At 33.4% G+C, this 11,283-nt stretch overlaps 1 protein-coding gene across 1 annotated transcript; it reads right to left on the bottom strand.

The window, feature by feature from the left end:
* Nucleotides 1-2,534: 2,534 nt before the first annotated feature.
* On the bottom strand, nt 2,535-7,958 carry LOC106768657 (intracellular protein transport protein USO1). The gene is made up of 9 exons (XM_014653911.2): nt 7,545-7,958; nt 7,018-7,218; nt 6,823-6,945; nt 6,683-6,720; nt 6,473-6,581; nt 3,928-6,168; nt 3,672-3,809; nt 3,342-3,427; nt 2,535-3,116 (listed from the first exon to the last, which is right to left on the bottom strand). The coding sequence occupies exons 1-9, from the start codon at nt 7,611-7,613 to the stop codon at nt 2,870-2,872; spliced, it is 3,252 nt and encodes a 1,083-aa protein (XP_014509397.1). The 5' UTR covers nt 7,614-7,958; the 3' UTR covers nt 2,535-2,869.
* Nucleotides 7,959-11,283: the final 3,325 nt, after the last annotated feature.

Here is an 11,283-nt window from a genome sequence, read left to right as displayed (position 1 = left end):
GAAGGACAATACGTAGTGGCTTTAACTAAGGCGTTGGTTGGAAAAGATTGGTTCATTTGTGCTTTAGAGAGGATATTGAGGCTTTGAATAGGGTAAAAGAAGAGGAAGTTTTGAATGAAGCAGAAAAATGGGTTTCGCGTATGCATGACCCTGGGGAGGCTAGAATAATTTCTACTTGTGGGTCTCCATTGTTTGAGTTTTATGGCATTGATTTTGGGTGGGGAAGGCCAAAGAAGGTGTGGATTTGGTATCCACAGACAAAACTGGAGCATTTTCTATCAGTGAAAGTAGGGATATCAATGGAGGAATTGAGAGAGAAAAAGACGAGAGGTATTTATAACGGTAAGAGAGAGAAATATAAGAAAAGAAAAAGGTGAGAGAAGTAGTTATAATGATGTTATAATGGTGAGAGAGAAATAGGAGAGAGAGAAATAAGTGTCAGGAATAACAGAGGAGAGAGAAGAAAAATACTGCCACATAAGGGTAAAGTTAACGCCGTTACAAGCCACTTAACAGAATGGACCTATTGAAAGCAAAATCAATAACCTGGGGACCTAATTAAATCACTTTTACAAGCGGGTATCAAACGGAAATTCAGCCCCCAACTTGGGGACTAAAAAGGTAATTAAGCCTATATATAATCATTTCACATTATAAATTTGGATATATATGAAAGTAAGAATTAAAATAATTACTTTCCTCCCAGTCTTGCGTTATATAAAAATAAATAAATAAAGTAACTATATAAATAGTGTGGTGGTTTGCCTGAAGTGTAGAAGATTGGTGGAGAATTGAGTTAGTAGTTCAGTTTATATTGTAGTTTAGTACAATTTACAATTCAATTAGTAGTTCAATTCAGCTTATATTGTAGTTTAGTACAATTTAGTAAAATATAGTTTAGTTTGATAAAACAAAAAATGTCTGAACTATTTTACAGTTCAGTTTAAACAAATTAGTTTTAGTTCAGTACAGTTTTTAGTAGTACAGTACATTACCATTCCATTTGACCACCCCTAGGAACACCATAATAACAAAATATACAGCTCTTTGCACCAACTTTTCAAACCATACACTCTTTTACATCAATATAAAGACTACATTCATCTTAATTCATAATAAACGTTACCAAATAGGTAAACACAGTCACAAGAAAATAGCCAAAGAACAACATACCACATATAATTCATTAATCACATTCTCATATAATCTTAACACCATGTCATACATATGTATTTTACCTAAATCCAAACTCATCTCATAACATAAATCACTTACTATTTATTTCAAATTACATGTTAATAATTTATCAGTCATTTTCTATTGCATAAACATAACATTCAATTACAATATTTCCATTAAGATATTAAAACGTTGAAAAATATTTCTATAACAATAGATCTCTAATTGTCAATCTCAACGATAAAAAAAAGAACCATATGTAAATAATCATTTTTCAAAATTTTAGCTCGACCCAACAATTAATAAAGTGAGAATCAAAATTTTATATGAATAGTCCATAACCTAAAATAGGGTGGTACCCATCACCCCACACCTAGCGTCCAATACCAAATCCCTTGGTGTACATTATCAACTGAGTGCCCAGTGTGACTAAGGGACCATTCAACACCTTGGATCCCTGGATGCCACTATCAAGTGAGTGTCCATTGGTCCTAGAGTTGCGCTCGACACTCAGGATCACTAGAGCTCACTAACTTGAATCCTACCATTGGGGCCCAATAGTTTTGTGGTACCATCTGACACTGCATTAGAGTTTTAACTCCTAATTTGACTTGAATAGGTTGTCCAACTTGACTATCTATGTGACTTTAGTTCCTTCTTAGTTTAAAATACCTTATTTTAGTTCAAAATAACCATAAGATGGATCAACCACATGTCCTACAGTTATATCATGTTATTAATCACAGGTTAGCATAATCAAGCAACTCACGATCAACCAATCTTATTTTATCATTAAAAATCCACACAGACAATTCAAACAATTTATTCATCAAGTATTCAAATTATTACTAACTTTCCCTTACCTTGATACACACTCCTAGACTCGGAAGTTGCTCCCCATAGGCTCTACCTTACACAGGTTGTGGTACCTACACATAAAAAACTCTAGTCAACAATCAAAACACATATCCTAATAATTATAACCAAAACAAAGACCCATCTTGAGCCTTTGAACTCTACATGCAAACCCCTACAGCTCCACAATCAACTGATTTTCTAAGAAAACTCAAAACAAGAGTAAAAGAAGATTTTACTCTGTTCAAAATTTTGATCGAATAGGACTATAGACCTCGATTCCAATAGTCATAAGATCTTCAAATAGATGAAGGATGAATTCATATTAATTTTAATCATTGATAGGATATTCTTATATCATAACTGAGATAAAACCACAGTCCACTTTTACTGCATGTAACAATCGTTGGTGAGTATGCTCGTTTTTATCACACTTTAACTTGTATGCAATAAAAGAATATAAATGAAAATGCAAAAACAAAAAGGTGTACACATTAATATTCAATGAAAGAAATGCTCATTTGTATTATATCATATATCAGTTAGAGGATACAATAAAAGAATATGAATATAGAAACGCATAAGAAAAAAAAAGATACAATGAAAAAACTGATGAACACTATCGGTAACTAAGAAGCACTTGAAAACATCACAAACTGCTAGAATAACTCTATAAAATGGTGCCCTTATGGCACGCATTTACAGTTCAGAAGAGGAAGAAAAAGACTAAGAAATGGGAAGAAAATGCATATTTATCTTGCCATTGTACACATTAATTTATTCATTTTATACTGTTTCCATTTTCCAGTGCCTTAAAGCCATGAACTTGAACAAGTCATTGAGCCTTCCGAGCATTCTTGAGGTTTCTTACTGTCATAACAAGCTTTTGTCTTTCACCTTCTACCTCTGCAAATTTGAGACTCATTTCTGAGTATCTTTGTTGTAACTCTTTTAGCTCAGTTTCCATTAAGTTGTTTCTTTCCTTCAACAGCGATAATTCAGGTAAAGTTTCACAAAGATTGCCATCTCCATTATCATCCATTGTGGATCTTTCTGCTTCTTTCCCCGACAAATATACATTACTGCAATGAACAGAAAGGGATCAATAATGAAACAAATGAATATGGTTTCATGTTCTGAATGTGATTTTCATAAACTATTAGTAACATATTACAACTTCCACATTCCAAATGCGATTCATCCATCTTTAGGGGTTTCTAAACACACTCATACACATACCATGTAATCATAACAGGTATTAAATTATGTATACTTGTTGTTGTACACAAAATATAAAGAACACATACCTCTTCAACAATGTCAATGCAACACCATTTTCCTCAGCCACGCTTGTAGTATCATTTGAAGTAGTAATACCCTTATCCTCATCAACCTGTTTGAAGTGCAAGACAATTATATTTATTACTGATATATGATTCAATAAGGTCATAGACCGACACTGCAATAATTAGTACTACGAAACCTTGCCTAAGAAAAATGGTAAATAAAAGAAATAGTTGGAATATTCTTGTTTGCATCCTTCATCACAGCATTTTAATGGATATGGCAATTGACACAAAGACTCAATTTTTTTTATTTATGTTTGCAGATTGCTTGAGTTATGTTGATAAGTATACCTTTTGCAAAGCAATGCTCTGATTGAATTCCTCCACTTTGTCTTCCAGTTCCTCGATTTTGGATTGGAGCTCCCTTTCCTTCTCCAAAAATGAAGAAGCTGACATTTCCAAAGCAGTTTCCTTGGACTTTATCATGTCCTGCTACAAATAACTCTTTTGTTAGTATACTTCCCTCAACTGCTAGGGAAAAACAAGTTATCCTAAGAAAATGCATGCAAATAGAAGAATTAGCTTTTGGGATTTGTGAAGTTATTACCTCAAGTGTTTTTATTTTCTCCCTCAGATTTGCTATTTCTTTTGCACTCTGAGGAATTGAAGCACCCTTTTTGTTCTTTAAATTGGGTTTAGTTCCATCTGAAAGTTGTGTGCGTCCATTGCTATCCTTGAACCTCTTCTCCATGTTGGTTAATGCGTCGTCCTTCTTCTTAAGTTCACCCTTTAGCTGGAAAACATGCTTTCTTAGATTTTCTTTCTCAGCTTCGTCCTCAAAACAGGCCCTTTTCAAGTCACTGTATTGAGCTCTGAGTCCTTCTAACTCTGACTGCAAAACTCTAGTCTCAATCTCTTTTTCATCATTGAGATGCTTCATCCTATTTAGCTCATCAAGTGACCTTTCTGCTTTCTTTTTCAACAGATCAATTTCACTCACTAGCTCGTTTCTTTCCACCGTTCTACTATTTAACCGAGCCTCAGATTCCTCAAGCGATTTCTTCACGAGTTCCAAGTCATTTCTTAAGATATCTTTCTTTTCTGCTTTCTCAGAGAGGCATGAAATCTCCACTTTAAGCCTTTCATTTTCACCTTTTAGCATCTGGATCTCTTCATAGAAATCCCTACTAACTTGTTCCTCACGCTTCTTTTGATTTTCGAGCTGCTTGGTCTTGTCATCAATTTCCAACAACATCTGTTGTTTCTGAGCTGCCATCATGTCTATTGTTTTGGAAAGTTCATCCAGTTTTACCTCATAATCAGTTTTGGCTGACTGAAGCTCGGCATTGACTTTGTGCAGCATTGCTTCCACCAGTCTTTTCTGTACACGAAGTTCACTTGCTTCTGTCAATGCCCTCATGGCAGCCTTCTCGTTGGCATCAAATGTAGAGGCCATTTGCATTGAGAGCCTTCTAAATTCTTCCTGAAGCCTCTCAGCAGTGTTAGCATTTTTAAGTCTGGTGCTTCGCAAAGCTTCTTCTGCTTGAATGGCTCTTTGCTCCTGCTCAACTTTGGCACGTGTCACGACATCTAGATCAGCTTCAAACCCTTGGGCTTGTTTCTCCAGTTCTTCCTCTAATCTGCTGATTTGGGTTCCAAGATCCTTGATGGTAGCCAGAGAATTTGAGAGTTCTTCTGACTGTTGCTTGAGTTGATTTTCCAGATTCTGAATATGGGCATCAATTTCATCGACAGCAGGAGGAGAAGAGCATTCATACTGTAATTTTAATTGTTCTTGCAGTTCACTCTGTTCCAGCTTATATGCAATATCATGGTTTTCCTGTTTCAATATCTCATAGTCTAGTGCAAGCTGCTCCATCTGCATCTCTAACTCATCTTTGTCTCTCCTATACATCTCTATTTCACCATAGAGATCTATAATCTTTTGTTCAAGTAGGTGAGTCTCCTGAGCATTGCTGTGCTCCTTAACTAGCTCTTCCAATTCTTTCTGTTCATCATCCGTTTCAGAATTAGAGAGCTTTCCCTCTGACTCACGGGAGATTTTACCCTCTTCGTTCTTATTGGAAAGACTACACATTTCCCTATTTTTCTGCTCCAACATTTCATCGAGGTCCTGCACAGCAAGAACTAGATCAGCGTTAGACTCTTGTGTCTTCTTTAACTGTAATTGGAGATTTGCGTTCAGCTCCTTTTCAAACTTCAATTCTTGTTTAATTTCTTCAACAAGAGTACAAAGATCCCCACTATCCAAGGGTGGCCTATTACTCAGTTTGGCCTCCTCCATTCGTTTATGAAAAGATCTGAGATTGTCACATTCAATCTTGAGTGCATCTCTTTCCTCTTTGACGCAAACGATTTCCTTCGAGAGCTCCTGTCCTCTTTTGCTTTCCTTTACAATTTGCTTCCTTAGTGTCTGCAGTTCCAAGTCTGACACATCCACCTGCCTGGCCAAAGCAGCGAGTTCAGCCTTGAGTCTTCCAATTTCCACATCAGATGTTTGAGGGGATCTTTCCCTTGGAAGAGCATCCTGAGAACCATTTGTTGACCCATCCGTACTCAAACTGTGTTCTGAACCACCAGACCAGTCCCAGTGTGATCTCTGATGAATATCATTTACAGCAGGTTTATGGGGATCAGATGTCTGGCTAACATCTGAAAGAAAACCATTGTTGTTGGCGTGGATGCCACCATTTATTACTCCTAGTTCTCTGGGTGTGTCAAGTCCAGAGCTTCCATCAGAACTTAACGTTGTAATGTCAGATCCACTGGATGTCCTACAATCAGCACTCAATTCAGCTCCATTGCCATTTGCTTTGGCAGACACATCCTGAGAAAACGTAGAAAGTGGAAATTGATTATTTCCATACAACTTCAACCTCCAAAATAGAAGCAAAGAAAACAAACAACTTTTGACCTTAGAAAGTATATATATATATATATGACAGTTGAAATTACATATTGAGGAAATCTTGAAGTGAAATATCCACAGACCTAACCCACCCCACCACTACAACCAATCTTAAAAGCAAAAAAGTTAAGAAAAGAAAATTTAGTTTTGATTTTATAAACTGCGATACATAAACAAGCCAAAGTGATTCCTAGGCTTCTAGCCCCAACGAGTGAAACCTTACTTCAGAAGAATCACTTTTCGAGCTTGCATCTATCTCTCCATTGCTCAAGTAGGTCCTCAAACTTCTATCATTGGGTTTTAGTTCGGTATCTTCACAATCCTCTTGCTGTCTGCAAATGTTATTTGACAAGAAGAAACCTCATCATCCGAAACAACTTAGAGGCAAATTCTATAACCTGAAAATAGAAATATCCATAGCAATCTACCATACCTTTTATCATTATTTTCTTGCAGCCTCTGGATTGTCACCTGTCCATTAAGCAGCAAATCAGAATCACTGAAATCAGCATTGCAGTAAAAAACATTCTACACAATTTTGTTATTAGAAAAAGGGAGAGACCAAATACTAACATGCAAGACGGCTTCACAATGAGAATTCTTGATGGGAAGAGAGACAGTGGAGGGTTTCGTAGCCTCAGCGTACTCAGAAAAGTTTACAGAGACTTCCCCAAAGGAGCTAGCTTTTGATAACCCCTATACAGAAACCAGATCACAATCTGACACACATAACAAGCAACCACAAACAGAAAAATTTAAACTCCTTACCGTTGAAACCACAAAATAATATACTCTCTCACTGAATTTCCCAGTCTTAGGCTCCTGAAAAAGCTTGATTGTTTCATAGACAGGATTCTCCCATCTACAAACTCCACCACGAATTGCTGCTTTCTCTAACCTCGTAGTTACCTTTCCAATGTCCCCTGGAACTATAGAAAGCACCAAAGATTCCACCCCAGATTGCACCATCTGAAAATCACACCAACCACAAAGTCAAAATCTCCAGTTTGACCTTCTCATTGCCAAACCCACTTGCTGCATTGCTCCCCCATCATCAAAATCAAAATCAAACGGAACCAAGAGAAACGAATTTAAAACACTTCTTTTTCAATTCTCACATTCATCTCATCTTCCTTGCGGAACAATCCTGTTCAAATACTAAACGTGGCCATTCTCTGGCGAAATTCGAACTTTGGTTCGCCATGAGAAATTGAACCTTACAAAATTAAACGAATAAAAGTGCCCAATTTAATCAAAAAATGCTTTCATGGTGAAATGAAACCAAGTTTAGCTACCTGGGTGACATGGAAGTGGAGTTTGAAAACAGCTTTGACTTTGTGTTTCTCACTCCTCCATCTGAACATCTTCGCTCACAAGCCACACCACTCCACCGACTCAGCTCCTCATGTCACTGATCCCACAACCCAGATAGATTTCGGTCACCGGAAAATCCACGTCATCAACCGGAACTCCCAAAACCGCCGGTAAATGCTGCTCCGGTGGTCGACGAGGAAAAAGCGTGCTGATCACAGTCTCAGCGGTTCTGAACACAATGGTGAAGTGAAGTGACGTTGAAACGAAAACCGGTTAAGGAAGGACAGTGAGTGGAGCGGCCTCCGAAAAATCGAAAGCAAACAGAGCCAGTAGATCTCATCTCCTACGTGATGTTCTTGTCTTGTGTATTTGGAACAGTTCTCAAGAAACCAGGTGACACATGCATCTAACAATTTAATATTTAATTCGAACCTTCTGTTTTTTATTTATTTTATTAATCAATATTTAATTCCATTTCAAGAAATAAATATGTCTATTGCTCTCTATATGTTTTTCTAACAGGAGGTAACAAATTTATTTAATAATTAACCCGTATATGGTTTTCGATTTAGGAGAGGTGTCATTATTCGTTAATAATGATGGTCTTCTACGTTGTCTCTTTCCTTATATTAAAATTATTGTAACAATTTACCTGCCCCTGCGTATATAAAAAAATGATTTTTCCACATTCCTGCGAGGTATTTGCTTTGCATTGTTAACAATGATGGATGAAAGGGAATTTCGAACCAAACAAAAAAGAAATTATCGAAGTGGGTCGTTGGAATAGTGACCATATCTTTCAATTAAATAACCAAAAAAAAAAACATTTTTTGCTGGTTTATATGCACAAGTTTGCCTCTTTTCTTCCATGGAAGATGAATTCATGACATTGAATGTAAAATCTCTTAGATTAATTTCTAAAAAAAATCACGCTGAGTAATTTAAAGACATTATGTTGTGTGGGAGTTCTTGGAAAACTTTAAAAAAGAATACCACGTGCAAGATTAAATGGTGGAATTTTTGTTCATCTTTATCGAATTGTACAAGTGTCGGAATATGACTTTTCACAAGAACATTAGCAATTGTCCTTTTGAAAATAACAATGTTACTTTCTTTTTTGCTTCTTCTGAGTTTGGTACATTAGAAGAAGGAGAAGAGCTTTGATGCTAATGCTGATAAATGTGTCTAAACATTTTCAAATTATTACTTACTATAAATAACCACAAATTCAATGAAAATATTTATGTACGATCGTCCTTGTTGAGGCCACCACTCAATTGTGCTGATTTTTATTTCAGAAATACTGAATAGTCATTGTTCTTCATGAAATGCACGAATTAATTATAATATAAATAAGGATAATAATAATGATATTTAGACAACATTTTTTTTACAACATTTGAATATTATTTACGTATGATTCTGTGATTGGTTCAAAATTACTTTATAATTAATAATAATAATCATAAATATCACCATGGATCAATTACAAAATGAAATGTAGATAATGTTTGTAAAAAAAATGTTTAAGTATCGTTATCCTGTAAATAAAGCTAAAGTTTCTTATGAAAACCAAGGAAGTAGCTTTTTAGAAAATGACAATTTTAAATCCAAATTATTATACAAGTTAATCATGTCGTTGATACAAGTTTTTCTTACTGTCACGTTGGATTCCTTTTTATTTAGTCCTTATTATATTGTTTATTATATTGGATGCTTGAATTAAGAGGACCCACTTAAATGTGTACTTTTATCTATTTTCTTAGCTTCGTCTTTTAATTTCTTGTGGAATTTGACATCTGGACCCCCAAAAATGATCACAATAAGCAACCCATCTTTCACTGCATGTGACTTTTTCTGTGTAAAAACAAATAGGTTAATAATTATTAATTATATTCTCCAGACAACATTTCCTAAAAACAAAAAATACCAGGTCAAAATTTTATAAGATGTTACCAATTTGTTTCTGTGGGGGTTATTTGAGGCTAAAGTTTGAGAATAATAAATAGCTTTATTGTTCTATATTCATGTATATAATCTGTCAGCTGCCGACAAATATACATGCATATTTGGGTGGGATTTTGTGTAAATAATTGCGAGGAAAAAAAAACATAACAATCAATATTTTTTGTGTTCTTTTTCTATGTCGTGAAAATGACATCTTAACAAAAAATTTTGGAGATAGCCTACGAATCCTATAAGCACTCGGAATATGATTATGTTATTGGCACTTTCTATATTTCCCCATTGATTCATGATATTTATCGAACCAAATTTCTATCAAACTAATTATTTATTTGTTTTCTATTAAATAAAAAACTATATCATAGTGTTAACAAAATTATATATATGTACTTTCAAAAGAATCGTAAGACTAGATTAATTATCAAAAAATACAATCTCAACCTATTTTAAATTCATATAAATTAACTTGGACGGAATGAAACAAGTAAATTAGGTTAAATCATGCTCGTTCCTAACTTTAAGAATACAGATAAACTATAGGTTAAATCATATTATGATTTAACATGTTTGTCTTTGGCTTTATTACTAATTATATGAAGTCAGAATCTAATGCTTTTACATATTAAAATCCAATTTTCGTGGATTGGTTACACTTATTTGAAAGCTTCACGTACTCCACAAAATTTACTTACTATTAATGTCTATATATGAAATACAAAAATGATTAATATTTTATGTTTTTTTAGAAAACATAAAATATATAGATTATTCCATATATAGACATTTTATCATAATAAAATTTTGCTTACATCACTCAAATTTCAATTTAAATGACGCAAAAACTTTTATTTAAACCTTATACGCACTTTAAATATTTAGCAGAGGTAAATTCATGTCTCGTTTTAGTTTTTACTTTTAAAATTAAAATATTTTATAGTAATAATATTATTTCTTCATTTTAATTATTAAAAATATTTCTATTATTATGATAAAATGTCTATATATGGAATACAAAAATATTAATATTTTATGTTTTTTTGAGAAAAAAATTAAATTATAATTTATATATTTTTTATTAAATTGGATTTTACTAATTTGTCTACCGCACAATTTTGACTAATGTGGGATACCGATTTTCTTGACAGAAGTCGCGGGGTTTTTTTTTCTTTTCAAAACTATATATATAAGAAAAATTGATTGAAAGAAAAATAAGAATAATAATCTATATTTAGAGTTAGATAATAATGTTTTACTACTATTATTTTTAATATGATATTTTTTTATTATTTTAAGATAAATATTTTATTTCTTTATGACATTATATAGTGCACATATAATTATTTTTCTCTTTTCAAAAATCCAAAATATTCAACAACACTTTTTGTCATTTTTTATTCTATTTTAAATGTTATGAATAATTATATTTACATTTTATATTAACAATACTTTAAAATTTATTTTATTATGAATTATTTACATTTTAACATTCTTTTACATTTCTTTCGCATTACTTATTATGAATTCGTTTTGAATTCGTAATCATTGTCATATAATAGAATCTGAAATCATACAATTGTTTTGAAAGAATTATTGACTATTGTATAAGATGGATTTGAGAAATATTAGGAAAACTACTTTTCCTTTGGTAATCTATCTCATGATAAAGAACTTGGTAAAAAATGAAAATGTTGATGTTAGTATTAAAGAATTAAAAATGAATTTTATATTGAGAGATCTTTTACCTTGGTTTCCAAT

This window comes from Vigna radiata, chromosome 7 (assembly GCF_000741045.1).
Source record: "Vigna radiata var. radiata cultivar VC1973A chromosome 7, Vradiata_ver6, whole genome shotgun sequence".
NCBI classification, from domain to species: domain Eukaryota; kingdom Viridiplantae; phylum Streptophyta; class Magnoliopsida; order Fabales; family Fabaceae; genus Vigna; species Vigna radiata.
This window is presented reverse-complemented; position numbering and strand designations above follow the sequence as displayed.